At 38.4% G+C, this 24161-nt stretch overlaps 1 protein-coding gene across 1 annotated transcript in view; it reads left to right on the top strand.

Annotated features, from left to right (window-relative positions):
• Positions 1–9252, top strand: part of St8sia4 (ST8 alpha-N-acetyl-neuraminide alpha-2,8-sialyltransferase 4) — an 86821-nt gene extending 77569 nt beyond the window's left edge. Inside the window, exon 5 of the mRNA XM_051190854.1 lies at positions 5054–9252. Within this exon, the coding sequence (XP_051046811.1) occupies positions 5054–5336 (283 nt within the window). The 3' untranslated portion in view covers positions 5337–9252. The remainder of the gene's footprint in view (positions 1–5053) is intronic.
• The last annotated feature ends 14909 nt before the right edge of the window (positions 9253–24161 follow it).

Here is a 24161-nt window from a genome sequence, read left to right as displayed (position 1 = left end):
CAATTCTAAAATGTAACCCACTTGGACTTTTTATTTCTTTAACCAGTTGTATCTAGCAGAGACACTTTCACATTGTAAAATGACTTCTTTCTCTCTCTCTCTCTCTCTCTCTCTCTCTCTCTCTCTCTCTCTCTCTCTCTCTCAGTCCCTTTTTATATGTTTTATGTATATATTATAGGAAGATTTTGCAACATTAAAATTTCATATTACTTAAAATAAGTATTTAGTGTTAGTTTATCCATCCTATATTTCCTCCTCTGCCTAGATTATCTGTCCCATGTTTCCTCCCCCACCCTGTCCTCCCATTCCACAAACACTTTAACCCTTCCTGTTCCATTAGCTCACTCTGGACACCATCATTTGAGTGAAGAGAGGTAGCCTACAGAATGGGAGAAACCATTATTATTTACAAATCTGACAGAGGGTTAACATCTAGACAATAAAGAACTAAACATCAAGAAACGGATCCAGTTGCAAATGGGGGCATGAACCTAAACAGAGAGTTTTAAAAGATGAAATACAAATGTCCAAGGAAAAAACAAGTGAAATGTTCAAAATCCTTAGTCAAACTAAAACCACTTTGAAAATTTACCTTTCCCTTATGACTAAGGAAAAAAAAAAAAAAAAGCTGTGAAGCAAAATCCCAAATGAGGACAGAAGTTGGCATGGATGTGGAGAAAGAGAAACAGTCATTCAATGCTAGTGAAAACTGCCATAGCAGCTATAAACATCGTATGAAGGTTGCTCAAAATATCCTACCATTGGAACTACCGCATGGTCCAGCTACACCACTTTGGGCATATAGTCAAAGGCTCGTCTATCCTACTGTATAAACAGCTGCTCATCCATGTTTATTTCTGCTCTATTTATAATGAACAGGAAATGGAAGCATAACTACACTTTCGTCAAGTCATGAATGGGCAATGAACGTGTGGCACATTTAGACAATGGGATATTATTGACCTGCTAGGAAAAAATAAAATTATAAAAAAAAACAATCACAGAGGAATGGATGGATCTATAAACAAGCATTCTGTAACATAATCTGGACTCAAAAAAGCAAATATCATGTTTTCTCTGATATGTGGATTTGAACTTTGAATCTTTAAATACCCACATGACAAGCTTTGGTGTAAGGGGCTTTCAAGGAAGGAAACATTTTAATTTGGTTTAAATTCTTTGTAAAGCTATTTTACGTTATCACGTCATTTATTATGTTCTACTTTCTTAGTAATATTTAAAAGTAAATGAGTAGTTTTCTTCTTGCACTATTTGTAGGAACATGACTGGACAATGGGTGTTTAAGTTTTCTTTACAAACGCAAGCGAAATAAACGAAGCCTCACTAATGGGTTGCTTCTCTGTTAGCATTGCCAATGCTAAATTATTTAGTCTATATCATTAATGACATAAATCCATTTTTTTTGGATTACAAGTTTCCAAGACTCTATGTTTCCAAGACTCTATATTTCCAAAGAACACAGGTTTTAGGACTCTTTGCTACAATGTTAATTATTTTTGGAGTATCCTATTAAGAAACTCTTGAGCAAAAAAAAAAAAAAAAATCCTTGGAGGATGTTACCCTCTGACCCTGTGTTGAACCACTTCTGTAAATAATTTTCTTTCAGCATTTCTTGCTGGCCTTGCACTTAACAATGTGGATTACAAATGTTGCTTTACCATATGTTTATGTCCAGTTATAGTTACAATAAATTCTAGAAATTTCTTATGAATAACAAAATAGAACATATTTATTGATTAAAAAGAACATGAATTGTCAAAAAATAGCAAACAACTACACTATTTCTTGCTGGTAACATGATTCTCACTTTAGAAATAATTCACAATAGCTTTTATTGCTGATAAGCATTTGTAGTCAGTGCCACCGATGGGAATATTCATGGCTCAGACTTTGTATTGGCTTTGCTAAGCTTAGCTTCAACAGTTCTAAATAACACAAGCATCTTTTGAAAATTATCTGTTTTATCACCTGATCACTGTGATCAGGTATATGCAAACCATACAAACTTTTCCTGTGATCATCATATCATTTTACAAACATCAGCTCTACAAGAACACACAGAGCCTTGTGATCTTTGGACATCTTAAAGAGATCACATTAGAGTTTAACATTAGAATCACCTTGGTCCCTGGATGAATTTAACAACACAGGGACTATGAGTCTACTTGGTTATTATGCTCCTTTTGATCAAAAGAGGGTGCAGATAACTCTGCTTTTAAAAAATACTTATAAATCATATATTTTGAAAACAAGGATGCTCAATTGTAAAGGTATAAGCATTGCAACGTATTTCACACATCTCAAAATATTTAGCATTATTGTTTATCAAATGAAGAAAACTGGAAAATGTATGTGTGTATGGGCTGGTTGGTGCATTGGGATTATTCTCCTGCCACATGTAAGACACTGAATTAAATGCCACCACCAAAGAAACAGCAGAAAGTTCAAGACTAAATATGTCAGTTTTTCAGTCGACATGACAAAGATCTCTAACAAGATAAAGAATGGAAGGTTTGTTAGACGTCCATCACGGCAGAGAGGGCATGGTAAATGAGTTCATGGCATGAGTTTCCAGGAAGCAGGGGAAAGGGAAAGCTTGTGCTCTGCCTTCCTCATTTATTTTTGCCTTTCTCCATTTATTCTGTAGGGATTCCTAGCCCATGGCATAGTGTCATCCAACCAAGGTATGGGTCCTCCATGTTTAGGAAATGCCCCACCCCCACACCAGAAATGCTCACAAATAGACCCTTGGGGATTTGAAATGCAGGTAGCTGGGACTGAGGGTTGACTGACATACCTATCATCCTTGAGATAAACAGGAGAAGGTAGGAAAAGTTTCATTAAGTCTTCTAAAAGGAGGTACTGAGAGACGGCTCAGTGGTCCAGAGCAAGGGCCGCTCTTCAGGAGGATATATGTTCAATGTTCCTCATCCATCTGGCAGATACAACTGTCTGTAACTCTAGCCCTTGGGGATCTGATGACTTTTGCTGGCCTCCAAGCATGCATGTAATAGGCATAGTACACAGACATACATGCAGGCAAAGCAAAAAACAAAACAAAATGAAACAAACATGCACTTATTCCTTTTCAATATCAAACAAAAATTTTAAAAAAAGAAAATAATACATAAAAACCAAAGGTAACATATTAAAAGTTGCAATGAGCAGTATCTGAAATTAATCTTTACATTTGGAAAATAGGAACAGTTCTAGAAGTTTGAGGTGATAGTGAGAACAATAATTTAAAACCCACAGAAACAGCTGACCTAAACAAGGGGGAGCTAATGGACTCCAGACTGACAGCTGGGAAACCAGCATAGGACCAAACCAAGCCCCCTGAACATGGGTGTCAGTTAGAAGGCCTCAGCAGTCTGTAGGGCCTCTGGTAGTGGAACAGTATTTATTCCTAGTGTACAAATGGACTTTGGGAGCCCATTCCCCACAGAGGGATACTCCCTCAGCCTAGACACATGAAGGAAGGCCTGGGCCCTGCCCCAAATGATTTGACAGACTTTGATGATCCCCCATGGAAGGCCTCTCTCTTCCAGGGGAGCAGAAGGGGGTTGGGATGGGAGGTCAGTGGGGGGCATAGGATGATGGGAACTGGGATTGATATGTAAAATAAGATTGCTTGTAATTTAAATAAAAAAACTAGCATATATTAAGTATACTGTTTTTAAACAAGACCCATCTAAAGTATCAGGGGATTCATACTCTTCCTCTTTCAGTCGTTTTCACATGACACCATTTCTTTAAGGAAATGAGTGTGCCCATAGCATTGGAAACTCCCTTCCCTCTAAAGGCGATGGTTAACTGTGGACTTGCATGCTTTTCGGGCCAGCAAAATTTGACAACTATGGGTCTGAACATTCTGAAGCATGTTGTTATTGTTTCGAGTTAATACTATAAGGTAGTTTTCACTATAGAAGTACCTTTAACTCATTAAAAAGAAACTCGTGGTCTCACAGATGGTCCTGGTTAAAACCAAGTGGTCACAATAACTAACTAACTAAATAAGTAAAAAGGCAGGAGTGTGGGGAAAGGATGCCTAGGGAGGATTAATAGGTGACAGAGGTGGCTGGGAGCTAAAATGGTGGGGTAAGAACAAACAGAAGTTGCATAAAATTTTCAGGGAATACATTTTTATCAATAAAAATTGTTACTGTCAAGTTATACAGTGTGAACTCTTCAATAATTTTTATAAAATTAGACTTATTTGTTTTGTTATTGTTGTATTGGTTGAGGTAATGGAATGTCCGTCGCTAAAATATGGCTTTATGTCTGTAGTTGAAAAACTCAGTTGTCATAATTTCCTTGTGCATTTGAGGCTGTTCTTGTGTATGCCTGAGGCTGAAGGTCAGTTTTGGGAGCTGCTCCTCAACAATGTTTCTCTCTCTCTCTCTCTCTCTCTCTCTCTCTCTCTCTCTCTCTCTCTCTCTCTGTCTCTCTCTCTCTCTCTCTCTCTCTCTCTGTGTGTGTGTGTGTGTGTGTGTGTGTGTTTGTCCCTGTCTGTCTTTTTCTCTCTCTGCATCTTTCCCTTCTTCTTTTCTTGAGACAAGTCTCTCTCTGGCTATCTGGACTCAGAGGCCCATGGCTCATCAATCAGGATAGACAAAGTGACCATAGACAATCCACCTGTCTATGCACACCATGCCAGGCCTTTTATCTGACTGCTGATGATCAAAGCTGTGCATGTCCAGTGATATTTACACCTTTCTGGGAAGTTTCCACTCTGAATATTGCATAAATGTTTATCCCTCATTGGAACTGGATTTTATAGAACAGAATTAACCTATGCTTTTAGTCCCTTGGCTGTTGTTATGAACAAAAGAATCTATCTGTAAGATAATAAACATCACAGAAAACTTGGAAGTATAAACTTTCCTAAGTTCATTAATATGGTTTTCAGTAATCACTCAAAAGTTTATAACTGTGCACTGTGTTTGCTACATGAGGTAATTTCTATAGAATATACTATATATTGCTTGCTATACGTTTTCTTCTGCCTCACTTTTGCTTTTGTTTCTTCTAGTTACTGGCTGACCAACAAAGTTCCCATCAAAAGACCCAGCACAGGCCTCCTCATGTACACACTGGCCACCAGATTCTGTGATGAAATTCACCTGTATGGGTTCTGGCCCTTCCCTAAGGATTTGAACGGAAAAGCTGTCAAATACCATTACTACGATGACTTAAAATACAGATACTTTTCCAACGCAAGCCCTCACAGAATGCCGTTAGAATTTAAAACCCTGAACGTGCTACACAACAGAGGAGCTCTGAAACTGACCACGGGGAAGTGCATGAAGCAGTAAAGCACACATCGAAGGATCAGAACTGGATACAAACTTTTTCTAAAGATGCTTTGGAGATTTAGAAACAGGATCCAGAACAAGGCTGGGTTTCAGTATCCACATGAACCGAATAGCTGCACCGGAAGTCCATGTGAAGCCACCACCAGCTGATGAAATACCTGCCAAGTGCTCTAAACTATAAAATATCCTGACTTCAAGGGTCCTAGTAAGTGCCACTTCCAAGAAGAATACAGTCTGAATGTATTATCAGTAGTGTTTACAAGATCCAACAGTGCACTCATCATTAATTAGCAAAGCAAATATGTTCGTCACTGTGGGGCAGCCATTGCAATGCCAAGCACACTGGAAGAGGAACTCAGGAGCGCCGTGACGGAGCTTGGGAAATTCAAACACCCTGATCCACAGAAATGAAGAAGGAAAAGAATTCCATCAGTGAAATCCATGAGATGAAGCAACTTGAGGGAATGCCTTCAGTCAGGACACTGAGAATGATCATGTGTGTGTGTTTTGCTTGGATTTTTGTTTGTCTTCTGAAACTTGTTTCCTTTTGAGTATGGGGTGAATAGAAATTCATTTGAGGTACAGAAATGGGAAATACATACGACTGAGAAAAGCAAGCATCAAACAGTCCGTCCTGAAATTATTTTACTTTTTAAACAGCAACCACACCAAATTTTGTCTTACTTGTTTTATTTCACACAACTCTAAATCTCTGAATTTTGTATCAACGGTGTAGCAGGTACCAGCCAAACTATGGCACTCAGTAAGAGAGAACCATTGTACAGGAAAAATGGTAAATTGCTCTTGGTACCAAAGAGTGTACCCTGTTTCCACACAGTAAACCATTCTCCTTTCATTAAAAATAAATATCACTAACATGAATACATCAATAGGCTATTACTATGAAACTCGGTTCTAAATATTTTAAAATTTTCAAACTCACACATTATTTTTAATTTATACCTTTGGCATTTCACAATAGTTTTGTGGAAACATGTTGCCCTGTAGCATAAATGTTGGGTTGATGTAGCTGAGATGTGACTCCTGGCTCTATAGCATTATCCTAGATATTCAGATGCAAAGATCAACATGCTCCACCTAAGTATCATTTTCAAAATTTCTCTCTACAAAGTAGCATGAAAAATTGAGACTTGTTTTCCAAACAGGTGACTAACCCAGAGCGGTTTAACAACAGTGTATCAACACTGTGTGTTTAAAGTGAATACAATTGACGAGGGTGTTCCTGCAGTGAAGTGCAGTTCCATTATTACTGCAGTTTTAAAGAGACATGAAGTTATTCATAGAGTGACAGAGTGATTCGATACGTGACTGAACTGCCTGGTGGGCTTGTTTTCTGTTTCTTTTGAAAGCAGAAGCTCTGTAGCCTCACTTCTGCTTCCCCTTTCTTGGGGGAAGGCAATCTGAAGAAAGCAGAAATAGCACAAAAACTATGAAGGTTTTGTTTGTCTGAAAAATGAATGAAGAGTGTAGGGAAGGTGTACATATATATATATAATATATCATATATGTATTCGTATTATGGAAAATAGTCACAGTACTGCAGTTACCAGTATTTTTAGCAATAGTTGGACTTGTTTTTAAAAATTGGCAGAACCTCAGGATAAAAAAGAGCATTTTCTGATAGTCCATGTCTCTATCAGAGAAAAAAAAAGAAAGAAAGAAATTGAGTGCATACGGTAATCTCATAACTAACATGAATAATCTCCATATACTTTTGTCCTTAAAATCTTATCTATTTGAAAATTTGAGAGCATTAGATACATATTACATGACTGTCAAATTGGAAGCCTAATTTATTCAACAGATGAAAAGTGGGTACTGTATAAAATTGATTTTGAACTCTGTGAGTGTTCCCAGCAGTACCTATCATGCATTCCATGGAAATCTAGAAGTCACGAGGAGAAAAATTTAACTTGTAAATACTAAGTTGGCACTTAATCAAAGTATGTATTTGAAAACAGAAGCATACCATTGTGACAGCACTTTCAAAGAGAAAAGAAAATGTGTTTGAACAAGCAAGCACACCCAAGCCCCCCACTGTCCCATGTGTTGATGCTTGTCTCTTAGATGCATTGGGTAGTGCCTTTTTAACGTCTTCACGTTCATTTTTCACCCCTGTTTTGTGTTTTCTAAATGTTTGCCCAGTTAGGAAAATGCTCAGCATCAAAAGGGCTTCAGATTTGAAAGAAAACTACTTTTGTTCATCTCAGGGAACTTTCAATACGCAAGAATGAATTCAATTAAAGGTATTTAGTGCTCAGAGGAGAAGTACTGTGTGAGACCATTCCATTCTCTAACACTTCAGTCTCCATCACGGCCTTCTTACGGGAAAAAGGCAAGCAGAGTCATGAAGGCTAACAGTTCAGTGAGGAAAAGAGTTACAAGTTAACACACATGATGGCATAGGGGATCATAGCAAAATCAAATTTGAAGTATATACTTGAAGTATCTGTGTTTTCCTTAATATGATATGCTCACAGCTTTATGGTTTTATTTACTTTTTTGTGATTTAACCATGCACCTGGGAATGCCCAGGCAGCTGACTGTGATGTATCCCAGTCATTGAGATAACACGGTTCTTATTGTGCTATTGACATGAGTAGACCGTGGAAGCACACTCGTTATTATTACTCAGCATGACCTATACTCAATAAATTGCTGAAAGAAAATGTGAGTCAGTAACAGCTCTCCAGGGCAAATCTTGTGATTCAGCCCACAGGAATAATGAAACTACTGTACAAGATTTTCTCACTGGGAAAAGGTGCTGGGCATTCAAATGTCTTCATGTGTTGTATATCATAGAAACTGTGTATCTATTGTTAAAGGAAATCTCTACATATATGCTTACAGAAATGCTTTATTTAACAAGTGCTAAGGGAAATGTACATAGCAACAAGTTCCTCAGCTACTACTTGGGAAGGGGTGAGCAAAGTGGTTTATTTCTAGTTGTGTCAGTTAGTCATGATACATATTATTATGTGATAATTGGTTCACAGATTTGTTTTTATGTGTTTATTGTAAGGACTATCTATAGTTGTGCAAGGGGGATGGGAAAAGTTGTGTATAGTTAGCTGTTATCTCCACAAGTTTGGAAGCTTCCCCATTAAATGTTATCAATATACCAAGGTTTTAATAAAGACAGGTAATGGCAATTGTTTGTATTTGATAAACAAACTCCAAATACAACCCATCTAGAAATAGATATTTTATTATATCTGTGCTATAAATATATCTCTATAGTACAAATAGACATGTGTGATGCATATATACCATGTTATATATGTATATCTGTGTATACACACTGAGTCTTTAATATGTGCACAAATAGATGTGTGTTATGCTGATACCTTCGGGGTCTGCCCTGTGAACTTCCCTGGAGATCACGGCCACCTTAAAAACAGACGTTCTTTTGAGACTTCATTTACTACTCTGCTTTAAGAAAGACCTACTTTATAGCTAAATTATATGTTCTTTCCTAGCGTAATAGCAAGAGACTAGTATGTTTAAATCTTTCCAGATAAAAGTAAAGAAAAAAAAAATGTCTTCAAGCTGGCAATGTATTTGAATTGCGATTTTCTGATTTTGGGTCTAGGCCATGTGTTTCTCCTATATGTAGCACCTTTTAAGAAATGCTGTTTCTTTGTGTAGGTAAAAGCACAAGAGTTTTAAATGTATATAGCAGGAAGAAAAAAAAAGGGAGTTTACAGATAGCTCTGTTGCATAGGATAATTGCTACTGAGTCTTTCTTATACCATCCGTGGAATGAGAAGATGAAGCTTATGCTGTAGGGTCATTCTGGTCAACACTGTTCCCTGTCATCTGTGTATAGTAATTAGCTATTCTTGTTTTATCGTTTGTACAATTGTAAAATAAATTAAATTACTTTTTTTTCCAATTTTTCTCTCTTTGATGTCTGTGCCTTCAATTTCCCTTCATATGCCAATACTAGGTGACCACTTTTATGGAAACCTTTAGTGCTGCTTAGGTCTTCTCCATTTCAGCGTCACTGATTGACAAATTTAAACACTTATTTTATTTTTATTTTTTATTATTCATTATTTTATTGCTAAAATTTATGATTAAATAATCAATGATCTATTGACTTTTGCACAATATTTTTTTTTGTTTTTATTTTTTTTATAACCAACTCCATTTAAATGAAAACATTTATAAACATTATTTGGGAATTTGGGCGTCATTCTTTCCAAACTACTTCCTGCTGGTAAGGGGTGCTGTGATGGGGGATTCTAAGAAGATGCAGAAATCCTGGCTGTAGTCTGCAAGGCTGCTTTGTCCAGCTGTTTTGAATGTAGGATCACCTGGTACTCTGTTTCAGGCAGTCTGGCTTGATCAAACCACATTAGTCTGGAAGGAATCCACATCTTTTCATTTTCTGTGGAAACAAAAATAGAAATCCTTTTCCCCAGTAACTTAAACACTTATTTTAAATGCATTTATGGATATATGAATAATTGCAATGCCAACATTAGCATCATTATATCCTTAACAGTATTTTTGTGTGATTTAGAGTCTGGAACATTTCACTACATGGGTTACCGGAGTTCATTTCTAGTTTATATTCCTATTAACTGATATAGCTGAGTCATTTAATCTCCTTGGCTAAAATGCTGCAGACTTTTTACACACAAAAGTCTCTAGGGCAGATGACTTGTGATTTCATCTGCAAATTGCTGCCATTGGCTTTTTGCCTTCCCAAACTGTTTTAAGGAAGGACTACTTACTTAAATCATTTTCCACACCTTGCAATAATTTACAAATCTATGTTTTCAGACATAACCTCTCTTTTCTTAAAAAAGTAATTTTTTGTGAGTTCCCTTTCAACATTCAACAATTTTGAATCATTGTTGGAGCCCTTTAAGGAATCATTAGAGATGGTTCATAAACTTGGATGTCATTTTTATTTGTTCTTTCATTCATTTTCCAGTACCTATAAATAAATGTTCATGCTATGTGTTCATGAGGTGTGGACATATCACATCATGCTGAAAAAATACTACTTTGACAGTCAAATATTATGGGTTTTAATTTAAAATAGACTTGGATGTCTGAAATTGTGGCTGGATTTCCTATCATTCTATTTAGTATACTGTTAGACATGCTTTGTGAAGGACCAAATGGCTTGTCCTTGCACAGTTCTAGTACATACACAGGGGAAAACAAAGCATTATAATGTGATACAGACCCTGAGGCACAGAGAAGCTAAAGCAAACACTAAACTAATTTACAAGAGATAAAATTTTAGCAAAAAACAGACTGAATAAATCCTTAAAGTGTCTCAAGATTTATTAAGCTGATTCATCTTTTACCTATCTTGTATTAACAGTGCTTCAATTTTTCAGTTCTTAGAGCAAATACTGTTCCAACTAATTTATACATATTAACTCAGTGAGTCTGAATAAAAAGTATAAGACTGTGAATATTCAAATTTGACACACACTATTTAAAAGATTATGAGACGTTTTTAGCAATATGGTCTTACTGTTAAATTTTGACAATTCTATGATGTTTGGAATCTATGAAACCTCATTGGACAACAACTACAAAAGAGGAATGGGCCTTTTATGTGCACTGAGGATTTTTATCTGTTAGCTTATAGTATTTTGTGGGGGTATACTTACCCCCAGTGAAAGGAAACTCCATTTGAACTAACACTGCCCCCACATAAATATATTTGGAAACTATACAGCAGTAGATTAACCCATGACTTTTTTTCAGAGACACTTAGCATTATTTGTCTCTCCCTGTATTCCTCTTCTAAACTGGTAAAGCGTGGGAATTAAGATTCACTGAATTCAGAATAGGTTAAGTGAGGTTTATACATGGAGAATTCACTTACACATAAAACAGGTGACCTCTGCGGGTTACCGATCCACGGATGCCATCTTGCCACCCGGATGCTCTCTGCAACCTGACCAGGAAGCAAGAAAGCAAGCTGTGGTTCTGGATCCCAGACCTAGCCTTCCCCATCACTTCTGCACCTGTGACCTCTGCCAAACCGGCATGGTCAGTGCGACAGGTGCATTTGAGGTGGATAGCTCACTAGAAACTGTCCTTTCTTCCTTGAACCCAATTCAACCCTCCCTCTTCAATTCTTTCCTTTGGTTTAGTTATGCTAGTGCATTCTGTCTTCATACCCTGAGAACTCTTTGCTTCCATGATTCCTTACTAATTCCTTGATATCTATTGGCATTCCAAATGAAAGACACATATTTGAAGATTCAAAGCTAACATCAGCAAATAAGAAATAATGTTACATCCTGTGGGGTTTGGGTGACTTGACTCAGGATCATTTTATTTTTTTTTCAGTTCCATTCCTTTGACTCTAGATTTCATAATTTTATTTTTCTTAACACTTCAATAATATTGAATTGGGCAAATGCCAAGTTTGAATTTCCATTCATCAATTGATAGGAATCAAGGATATGTTCACTTTTAGAAATTCAAAATAATAGTCAATTAAATGTACCTGAAATTCCAAAACAAAATTAAATGAAAATATTGAGTACTGGTGTAAGCACAATAATTATTTATTTGCTTCCAGACTACAGATTTCTGATAAATCACCAATACCGAATTCCTAAAGTAGACACAGAACTGTACAAATCCATGATGTCTTTCTCCAAATCCAGAACTACAAATGGCAGCACTATAGTTCTCCTATAAAATACAGAAAATTCAACAACACAGTAAAGGAACCGATATTTCCCAATACAGGGAGCCATTTTGTTTTTGGTTTTGTTTTAGAAGTCAGATAATATTTAAAAATTGTTAGATTTGTAATTAGTTTCCTATCATCACCCTTGAAATTTTAATAAAAGGAAAAGCATACAAGAAGGGGAAATAAATAAATTTCACTGACAAAACTTAGAAATAAATAGAAAAATAAAAATAAGAATGTATATGTGTTCATTGGTATACAGGTGCGTGTGGGGGGTTGGGTGTACATGTGTGTAAACAAATGTGAGGTCCAAAGAACAGTTCCAGGTGTCATTTCTCATCTGCTATGTCCCCTTTTTTTTTGAGCTAGAGTATCTTGCTGTATCGCAGTTTAATAAGGAACAGGATAAACAATTAGGCGGAACAGATGTTTATTTAGGGAGAAATAACTCACAACATAGACAAGTGAACACCAACAGGTTCCTGCTTCCAAGAATTCCTCTGGATGTCCTCCTGTTCCTGTGTGGCAGGAAAGAGAGCACTCTCCCGAGCCTCCTAGGACCTAGTTCCCCAGGTCACTTCCACCCCTGGCTCCACCCCCCAATGGGTGTGGTCAGTGCCACAGAAGGAGACAAAGTGAATATCCCCCAACATTGCTGAACTGGCATCATCAATTAAGCTAGATTGTATGACAACAGTGTCCCAGAATTTTGCCTTTTTGTATTCCCCCCAGTGTTGAGATTGCACATGCAGGTCTGCCGTGCATGATTTCTTTACAGGTGTTCTTCATATCAAGCCTGCAACATCATACTTGCTCAACAAATACTTTATGCTCTAAACTATCTCTTTGCCACAAGTAAATGTACTTAGTGTTTTATTTTCTCAAAGACCAAATCTTTTCTTAATAATGTTTCCACTTACTATCTAAATTACTTTTGTAAAACCAATCATTCTCATTCATAAAACAAACAAACAAACAAAAAACACCTACAAAAACTAATCTAGTACTGTGCAGGTTAATGAAGGAGAAATGTGGGCACTAGTCCAGACACGAAACCTTTGACCTAGAATCTGTCCTGCCTGAAAAATATGCTAGCACAGTGGTGGCACAGAATTTGTGGGAGTAGCCAATCAATGTCTGATTTGCTTTGAGACCCACTGTATGAGAAGGAATTCAGGACCCAAGACAGACAATGCTTGGGTAACCAAGAACCAGGGACTAAATAGCCCAGAGATCTAGGCTGATACTACTGGTTAAAAAAAAAAATCAATAAAATGATTCCTAATGATATTCTTCTATACTCATAGATCAGTGTGTTATCCAGGCATCATCAGAGAAGCTTCCTTTGGCAACGATAGGAACAGATGCAGAGACCGCAACCAGACATTTGCAGAAAGATGGTCTATATAAGAGGTCAAGATCAAACCCCTCCCCTGAGAACTTAGGGAATCCCACGGAAGAGGAGGCAGAAAGACTGAAATAGTCAGAGAGAATGGAGGCCACCAGGAGAACAAGGAGCACTGAATCATCTAAGCAAGATGCATATGATCTCTCAGAGACTGAAGCAGCAAACATGGGTCCTATGTGGGTCTACACCAGGTATTCTGAGTGTATATTTTAGCTTGTAGACTAGATTTATTATGGGACCCCAACTATGAGAAGAAGTGGGTCTCTGACTCTTGTGCGTGCTCTTGGAACTCTTTTCCTCCCATTGGCATGTCATGCCCAAATTTGATATGACAGTTTTTGCTTAACCTTATAGTTTGCATTGTTATCTTTAGTTGTTATGTCTTAGACGTTTGTTCTTTTCCAACGAGAGACAGAAAAAAAAAAATAGAACAGATCTGGAGGGGAGGAGAAGTGGGAAGGAACTGGGAGGAACAGAGGGAGGGAAAACTATAATCAGGACACCTGGTATAAAAAAAGAAACTATTTTCAATGAAATAATAATAACTGATCCTGGCTTGACTCCATTTATGCGGAGTCCCACTATTGAAAATGATACTAGCTTTTGTGTACAAGCCACATGGCTTACGGCATCAGCATTGCAGGAAGGATTAGGTTTCTGTGAGGTGCCAATTTGCATTTTCTACAACTTACTATTTTGGAGTACTCTCACTCTTCAATTTCTGTCCACCATTGCTTTCTCAGCCCCAGGCTCCCAACACCACACAGATGGGTTGAATCTAAGCACATCTGCCAGTGTTGCCAAGAAGTAAACACACTCAGCTGGGAGCAGATGTTTTCCGTGAAAGAGCACTACCACCAGAGTTGTTCAGTTCTGGCTTCTATGTTAGTTAGTCTTTATGCTTGGCCACCGGCCATTCTGTTCAGAAAGATCCTTGACACTCGGGCCTAGAACAGTAGCAAGGTTGATGGAGGCTCATTCACCTGATGTTGGTCAGGCACAAGTATACAGAAACATGTATAAAAGTTGTCCCTTTAGGTTGAGGCCTTTCAATGCTGTGCTTTTTTATTTAGTAAGTCTTTATTTTAATGTTAATATCTTATTTACGAATATCTTAAAAATAAAATATAAACCCTAGTTGAAAAAAATAAACCCCATTTTCCTATGTTAGGGGTATAATTAGTTAGTGTTTTTATGTATTAATAATTCTAAATTTTGCTTTTTCTAGAGTATCAGAAATCTAGATATTTTGGGGGCATAAATTTATTTTACAGACTTTGTTTACTTCTTCTAAGAGGTTATCAACTATTTTTCAATGTGTGTATTTGCAAATCTTGATTCCATATAAAAATAAAAAAATACTTCAGCTACAAAATGATTACATCTATGCAGCATGGATATGGTAAGAACCCTGTGAGATACTCTGTTACGCATTAGTTGTATCTCCTGATCAGTACTGCTTCAGTGAATGTCAAGTCAATTTGACCAGCATTCATTAACTGCTGATTACATCAATAAAGACATACTAATAGTTGTAAGGAGTTAGGGTTTTCCTCCTGCCGCTGGTCTTGTCCTGCTTGCCCCGCCAGCCCCAATTAACACACTGAGACTATGTATTTGATATAATTCTGTTGCCAGGTAAAAGTTTCTTATCGGCTAGCTCTGTCTTAAGTATTAACCCATTTTGGTTAATCTAAGTATTTCCACTTGGTTTCATCTTACCGGCAAATGGGCTAGCATTGTGCTCTCCCTGGTCTCTCCATCTTGACTTCTCCTTCCTACGTCCTCTTTCCTCCTTGTCTCCTTCCTAGTCCCTCCTCTCTTGGTTTCCTATTGGCCAACAATGCTCTATTCATTAGCCAGTATGAGAAACATATTTACAGAATGACATCTACCATCAAATAGTTTCATATCTATTGCTTTATTTTATTTGGTGGAATAACAAGGAATATAGAATGCTGATCACCTACAGTTTGACAGCTGATTTGAGAGGGCAAGAAGCAAAGAACCTTCAGAAATGATCTATAACTAGTAGAACAGGACCCATGTTTCTGGAAAAGATGCAGTGTACCTCCTCTGAAGATTGAGATAGCCAGAGACGAAGTCAAGATATTAGAGATAGGAAAAAAGATATTTTGCTAACAAGAAGAAAAGTAGTAGATGCTGGCTTTATTGTTCTTCCACTATTATACAAGATAGAGCTTGAGAAAGAAATAGCTATTAGCTTAGAGAACAGAGATCACTTTAAAACTTTCCTTATAAAAATTATATATTCTATCTCACATTACTGTCCTACAGTCATTTTTGAATTTTAAATTTAAATAAAATCAAAGTCAAATATAAAACAAGGAGTTGCCATCAAAAGAAATTAACATTTCTGAAATTATCTTTTACAAAAATCTCAATAGAACCACATTAGTGCATTTTGTTACCAACTTAAAGCAATATACCACAAAAGAAAGTTCCTTACTTCTAAGTAACAAAATTTTAAATAGTTTTCTAGTCACTCTAGTGCAATTTTAAAGTATTATTTTATTTATTTATTTATTTTATATAACCAAGTCCATTTAAATGAAAACAAACATTTATACACAATATTTGGGAATTTGGGGGTCGTTCTTTCCAAACTACTTTCTGCTGGTAAGGGACGCTGACATGGAGGATTCGAAGAAGATTCAGAAATCCTGGCTGTAGTCTGTAAGGCTGCTTTGTCCAGCTGTTTTGAATGTAGGATCACCTGGTACTCTGTTTCAGGTGGTCTGGCTTGATCAAACCACATTAGTCTGGAAGGAATCCACATCTTTTCATTTTCTGTGGAAACAAAAATAGAAATCCTTTTCCCCAGTAACTTGTCCTTGAACTTAAATTTTGGAGTCAAAGCATTTTTTTTTAATTTAATTTATTATTTTACATGTCGATCCCAGTTCCCTCTCCCTCCCCCCTTCCTTCCTCCCTTTTACCCTCTCTGTCCCATCACATGCACCCTGACCATCCTCCCCTCCCCTCCCCCACCCCAATTCCATATGTAGGGGAATGCCATCCAGTTGGGGTCATGTAGATCTGACAGGTCATGTGAAGTAAGGACTAGGGCTTCTCTCCTGTCTCTAGATTAAGGCAATTAGTTATCCCTCCATGGGGGATGTGTTCACAACGTCCTTTTGTGCACCAGGGATACATCCTGGCTCCACTGTCTGAGGTCCCTTAGACTGCTCAGTCCTTCTGGCTGAGACCCATATTCAGGGGGGCCTGAGTCAGTCCCATGCTGGCTTCCCAGCTATCAGTCTGGTGGCCGTTAGCTCCTCCTTGTTCAGGTAAGCTGTCTCTATGTGTTTCTGCAACTTGGTCTTGTCCTCTCCAATTTTAAAGTATTATTTTATGAAGACCCATAACCTGAAAATCCACCATCTCAGACTCTCAGAATATAGCAGTGTTAATATTAATTTTGACTTCATTACAACTATTTCTTTCTCTTATGTAGGTTTCCTTACATATGTTCTCTAAAATATGTGTTCACTTTCATCTTTTCTCCTTTTTTAAAAATGTGTATGCCTTTATATAATCAATTCTTTTTTTACTTTTGTTTATTTATTTGTTTATTTTTTATTTACATGTCGATCCCAGTTCCCTCTCCCTCCCTCCCTCTTACCCTCTCTGCTCCATTACATGTACCCTGACCATCCTCCCCTCCCATCCCCCCACCCCAATTCCACATGTAGGGCAATGCCATCCAAGTGGGGTCAGGTAAATCTGTCAAGTCATTTGAAGTAGGGACTAGGACTTCTCTCCTGTCTCTAGGTTAAGGCAGTATCCCTTTATGGGGGATGTGTACGCAAGGTCCTATTGTGCACCAGGAATACATCCTGGTTCTACTGTCTGAGATCCCTTAGACTAAACAGTCCTTCTGGCTGAGACCCATATTGAGGGGGGGCTAAGTCAGTCCCATGCTGGATTACCAGCTGTCAGTCCCATTAGCTCCTCTTTGTTCAGGTCAGCTGTCTCTATGTGTTTCTGCAATCTGGTCTTGTCCTCTCCCTCTGCATCTGGATTCTAGTTTGACTCAGTGTTTAGGTATGGGTGTTTGCTTCTGTTTCCAACAGGTACTAGATGAGGGCTCCATGATAGTGGATAAGTTAGTTGTTGGTCTCACTATCCGGGAAGGGCATTTATGGTAGCCTTTCCACGGTTGCTCAAATTGTTAGTTGGCAGCAGTCTTGTAGGTCTCTAGACCTTTCATAAGGTTCAGTTTTCTCTTCAAACCAATGTTGGCTCCCGCTTTTATGTTCTCTCTCTCTCTCTCTTTCTCTCTCTCTCTCTCTCTCTCTCTCTCTCTCTCTCTCTCTCTCTCTCTCTCTCTCGTCTTCTATTCCTAACCGGGCTCAATCTTCCTGGTCGCACGTGTTTCCCTTTCCTCCCCCTCGTTTTCTCCTACTTCTCTCTCCATTCGCTGCCCCCCACTTCCCCTGTGCTCTGGGGGACTTGTCCCTTCCCGGTTCTGTGAGGGAGTTTATAAATCTCTTAGAATACACTTTGTATCCTAGTACCTCCTGGTGGTATGAATTATAGGCTGGTGATCCTTTGATCTAGGTCTAAAATCCATATATGAGTGAGTACATACTGTGTTCCTCTTTTTGTGACTGGGTTACCTCATTCAGGATGGTTTCTTCAAGTGCCATCCACTTGCCTGCGAATTTCAAGATACCATTATTTTTTTTCTGCAGAGTAGTATTCCATTGTGTAGATGTGCCACATCTTCAATATCCATTCTTCAATTGAGGGACATCTAGATTGCTTCCAGATTCTTGATATTACAAATAGTGCTGCTATGAACATAGTTGAACAGATGTCCTTGTTGCATGGATGTGGATCATTTGGGTATATGGCTAAGAGGGGAATTGCCGGGTCCTGTGGTAAACTAATTCTCATTTTCCTGAGGAACCGCCATACTGATCTCCAAAATGGCTGTACGAGTTTGCACTCCCACCAGTAGTGGAGGAGTGTTCCCCTTTCTCCACATCCTCTACAACACAAGTCATCATTGGTGTTTCTAATTTTAGCCATTCTGGCAGGAGTAAGATGGTATCTCAAAGTTGTTTTGGTTTGCATTTCCCTGATAGCTAAGGATGTGGAGCACTTAAGTGTCTTTCAGCCTTTTTGATTTCCTCTACTGGGAATTCTTTCTTCAGTTCTGTACCCCATTTTTTAAATAGTGTTATTTGGTGTTGTGTTGACTAGTTTCTTGAGTTCTTTGTATATTTTGGAGATCAGCTCTTTGTCGGATATAGGATTGGTGAAAATCTTTTCCCAGTCTGTGGGCTGCCATTTGGTCTTGTCGACTGTGTCCTTTGCCTTACAGAAGCTTCTAAGTTTGAAGAGGTCCCATTTATTAATTGTTTCTCTCAGTGTCTGTGCCCCTGGAGTTATGTTCAGAAAACGGTCTCCTATACCAATTTGTTCAAGGGTACCTCTTACTTTCTCTTCTAAGAGGTTCAATGTGGCTGGATTGATGTTGAGGTCTTTGAATCATTCTGACTTGAGTTTTGTACATTGTGACAGACATGGGTCTATCTGCAGTCTTCAACACACCCTCATCCAATTGTGCCAGCACCATTTGTTGAAGATGCCGTCTTTGCCCCATTGTATAATTTTAGCTGTTTTGTCGAAAATCAGGTGTTCATAGGTGTGTAGGTTAATATCAGGATTTTCAATTCGATTCCATTGGTTTACCTGTTTAATTTTGTGCCAATACCAGGGTGTTTTCAGAACTATAGCTCTGTAGTAGAGCTTAAAGTCAGGGATGGTGATGCCTCCTGAAGTTCTTTTATTGTACAGGGTAGTTTTGACCATCCTGGGTCTTTTGTTTTTCCATATAAAGTTGATTATTATCCTTTCATGGTCAATGAAAAATTGTGCTGGGATTTTAATGGGGATTGCATTGAATCTGTAGATTGCTTTTGGCAAGATTGGTATTTTTACTATATTTATCCTACCTGTCCAAGAGCATGGGAGATCTTTCCCTTTTCTGGTAACTTCTTTAATTTCTTTCTTTAGAGCCACAAAGTTCTTATTATATAGGTCTTTCACTTGTTTGGCAAGCATTATCTCAGCCTCTGTCATCTGAATAAAGTAGGGCTACTTTTTTTTGTTTGTTTGCTTTTGTTTTTTATCTTGTATCCTGCTAGTTTGCTGAAGGTGTTTATCAGCTGGTAGAGTTTATTGGGTCGCTTATGTAAACTATCATATCATCTGCAAATAGAGACAGTTTGAGTTCTTCCTTTCCAATTTGGATCCCCTTGATCTCCTTTTGTTATCTTATAGCTTTAGCTAGAACTTCAAGTACAATATTGAAGAGATATATAGAGAGAAGGCAGCCTTGTCTTGTTCCTGATTTTAGAGGAATCGCCTTAAGCTTTTCTCCATTCAGTTTGATGTTGGCTGTTGGTTTGCTGTGTATTGCTCTTATTATGTTTAGGTATGTCCCTGTTATCCCTGATCTCTCCAAGACCTTTATCATGAAAGGGTGTTGAATTTTGTCAAAGGCGTTTTCAGCATCTAGGGAGATATTTATATGGTGCATCACGTCGATAGCTTTTGGTATGTTAAACCATCCCTGCAATCCAGGGATGAAGTCTACATGGTCATGATGGATGATTTCTCTGATGTATTCTTGGATTCGGTTTGCCAGTATTTTATTGAGTATTTTTGCATCAGTGTTCATCAGGGCTATTGGTCTGTAGTTTTCTTTCTTAGTTGTGTCTTTGTGAGGCTTGGGTACTAAGGTTATTGTGGCCTCGTAGAAAGAGTTTAGCAATGAACCTTCTGTTTCTATTGTGTGGAACAATTTGAGGAGTATTGGAATTACTTCTTCCTTGAATATCTGGTAGAATTCTGCACTGAAGCCATCTGGCCTTGGGCTTTTTTTGGTTGGAACACTTTCAATGACTGCTTCTATTTCATGGCAGGTCTATTTAAGTGGTTTGTTCTTGATTTAATTTTGGTAAGTGATAGTTGTCCAGAAATTTGTTCATCACCTTTGAATTTTCAATTTTTGTGGAATACAGGTTTTCAAAGTATGACCTGAAAATTGTCTGGATTTCCTCTCTGTCCGTTGTTATGTTCCCCTTTTCATTGCTGATTTTGTTAATTTCCTTGTTCTCTCTCTGCTTTTTTATTAGTTTGGATAATGGTTTGTCCATCTTGTTGATTTTCTCAAAAAGCAACTCTTTGTTGCATTGACTTTTTTGTATTGTTTCCCTGGTTTCTATTTGTTGATTTCAGTCCCCAAATTGATTATTTCCTAGTGTCTATTCCTCTGGGCGGGGGTGAGTTTGCTTCTTTTTGTTCTAAGGCTTTCAGTTGTGCTGTTAATTCTCTTATGTGACTATCCGCTGTTTTCTTCATATGGGCACTTAGTGCAATTAACTTCCCTCATAACACTGCTTTCAAGGTGTCCCATAAGTTTAGGTATATTATGTCCTCATTCTCATTGAATATTAGAAAGTCCTTAATTTCTTTCTTTCTTTCTTCTTTGACCCAGGTGTGATGCGATTGCACATTGTTCAGTTTCCATGAGTTTGTAGCTTTTCTGCGATTGGTGTTGTTGAATTCCAATTTTAATGCATGGTGGTCTGATAAGATATAGAGGACTATTCCAATTCTCTTGTGTCTGTTGAGGTTTTTTATGCCACCTAGTATGTGGTCAATTTTAGAGAAGGTTCCATGTGGAGCAGAGAAAAAGGTATATTCTTTTGTGTTTGGATGGAATGTTCTATAGATGTCTGTCAAACCCACTTGAGACATAACTTCTGTTAGTTCTTTTATTTCTTTGTTGAGTTTCTGATTTGTGGTCCTGTTTAGTGGTGAGAGTGGTGTGTTGAAGTCTCCCACTGTAAGTGTGTGAGGTTTTATATGAGCTTTGAGTTTTAGTAGCGTTTCTTTTACAAATGTGGGTGCCTTTGTATTAGGGGCATAGATGTTCAGAACTGAGACTTTGTGTTGATGGATTTCTCCTGCAATGAATATGAAATGACCATCTTCATCTCTTTTGATTAATTTTGGTTTGAAGTCTAACTTGTTAGATATTAGGATAGACACACCTGCTTGCTTCTTGGTTCCATTTGATTGGAAGATCTTTTTCCAACCCTTTACCCTGAGGTAATGTCTATCTTTGAAGCTTAGATGTGTTTCTTGTATTCAGCAGAAGGATGGATTCTGTCTTCGTATCCATTCTGTTAGCCTGTGTCTTTTATAGGTGAGTTAAGACCATTAATGTTGAGGGTGAGTAAGGACCATTGTTTGTTGAAAGCTTGTTTGTTTTAGGTTTGTTGTTGGCAGTGGTGTTGTGAATATATTTGTTCTGCTTTACCCTTGGTTTCTGGTGTAGTTAGATTGTCTGTTGCCTACATTTTTGTGGGCGTAGTTACCTTCCTTGGGTTGGAGTTTTCCTTCCAGTACTTTCTGTAGGGCTGGATTTTTGTCATTAAATATCTTGTTTTCTCCATCAATAGTGATTGAGAGTATTGCTGGGTATCGTAGCCTGGGCTCGCATCCGTGGTCTCTTAATACTTGTAGAACATCTATCCAGGACCTTCTAGCCTTGAGGGTTTCCATGTAATTTTGATAGGTCTGCCTTTATATGTTACCTGTCCTTTTTCCTTCGCTGCTCTTAATATTCTTTCTTTATTTTGTATGCTATGTGTTTTGATTATTATATGTCGAGGGGTCTTTTTTCTTTGGTCCAGCCTATTTGGTGTTCGGTATGCTTCTTGTACTTTCATGGGCATGTCCTTCTTCAGATTGGGAAAGTTTTCCTCGATGATTTTGTTGAATATGTTTTTGGCACCTTTGAGCTGGGCTTCCTCACCTTCCTCTATGCCTATTATTCTTGGGTTTGGCCTTTTCACGGTGTCCCACATTTCCTGGATGTTTTGTATTAAGGATTTGTTGGATTTATGATTTTCTTTGGTTGACGAATCTATTTCTTCTAGTTTATCTTCTGTGCCTGAGATTCTCTCTTCCATCTCTTGAATTCTGTTGGTTATGCTTGTGTCTGTAGTTCCCGATCTTTTGCCCAGGTTTGTGTTGCCTTTATTTTCTCTATTTCAGTTTTCAAGTCTTGAACCGTTTCCTTCACCTGCTTAATTGTTTTTTTTTTCTTGGCTTTCTGTACTTTCTTTACTTTCCTTAAGAAATTTGTTCATTTCTTCCAATTATTTTTTTTGTTGTTTTTTCCATTTCTTTAAGGAATTTTCTCACATCTTCTTTAAGGGCCTCTGTCATTTTTATGACGGTAATTTTTAAGTCGTTCCCTTCTGCTTCATCTGCTTTGTTGTTGTGTTCCGTTCTAGTTGGAGTAGATTCTCTAGATTCTGGTGGTGTCATGCTTGTCTTTCTGTTGTTAGGTGTTTTCTTTTATTGCCGTCTTCCCATAGCTTCTTCCAGTAGGTGTTGGTGGGGTTTCTCCCTCTCTCTATGGTATTTCACCGGTGGGCTTAGGTGGGTCAGAGGTTTGATGTCTGTAGCTCTGTGTGGTCCAAGCTCTCTAGGAGGTCTCTCCACAGGCAGTGGCCCAGGGATGAGTATCAGTGATCAGGCAGCAGCAGAAAACTGGCGATGGGGGGGGGGTCAAAGATCCCGAAGGCTGGGACTAAGGATGTTCCTTGTGCCTATAGGCAGATCTAGCCTGGGATTGTCAATCTCTCCAGCTGTGGCCTCTTTAGCAGAGTCCCTGCAATGGGGGTCAAGGATCCTGCTGGCAGGAACTCAGAGTGGTCCTGCAGAGATAGGGGATCTCTGGGAGGGGCCTGGAACTCCAGTAGAGGACCAGAGGTGGGGGGTCAGAGACCAGGCAGGTGGAAATTACAGGTGGTCCCTTGTGGATAGGCAGGTCTCATATGTTCAGAGCCGCTCCTGGAAGTTCTGGAAGTTCCCCAAAGGTGTCTAGATTGTTGGCTCCACTCTCTGTCCCAGTGCTCAACCAGAGAGGTGGGACAGTGGGCAGGGTAGGGCACAGGATAGGGTGAGGGCAGGCTCTTGGTGGAGGGTGGGTGGGCTGTATCAGAGCTCCAAGAGCGTTCTGGATGGGGACAGGACACAGGGGCAGGGGCTCCTGTGCCAACCCAGGGAATTCCCGGGGAAGGATGTAGGGGAGAATCCACCCGAATTGGTCCCAGACTCACCTCTAGCCAAGGCCTGGCAATAGGGGACAAAGGCTGGGCTCATACTCAGGATGTTTCTGCACGGATAGGCAGATCTAGCTGGAATCTGGCACTCTCCAGTTGAGGCCGCTTTAGCAGAGGCCTTGCGATGGGGTCAAGGCTATCTTATCAATTCTTAATGTCTATAAAGTTCAGTAGATTAAGGTCACCCAGGAGTAAAACTGAACAAGATAAAGTATATAAAAATGTACAAATAATAAATAAATAAGTTCATAATCTTTTTTAGGTTCCACTTAAAAGATAGCATGAGGATGTTTTTATGGGAAGATAGTTCAATTGGCAAATGGTCCCTGAACCAGGCACAGTTGACAGGATATGAGATAAAGTCCACATAGAGGCACATTTTAAGTTGATGATTCTATATGCTGGGATTCAATTTGACTTGAATAATTTGAGAAGCTTTGTGATAAGATCTTGATTCAAGGAACAAAGCAATAAATTGTTCATACGACCCCATTCAGTATTTTCATAATTCTTTTAATATCTCACTTGTATTTTACAAG

The sequence above is a fragment of the Phodopus roborovskii genome, unplaced genomic scaffold, assembly GCF_943737965.1.
Source record: "Phodopus roborovskii unplaced genomic scaffold, PHOROB, whole genome shotgun sequence".
Taxonomy (NCBI): domain Eukaryota; kingdom Metazoa; phylum Chordata; class Mammalia; order Rodentia; family Cricetidae; genus Phodopus; species Phodopus roborovskii.
Note: the sequence above shows the minus strand (reverse complement) of the source record. Positions and strands in the feature narration are given on the sequence as shown.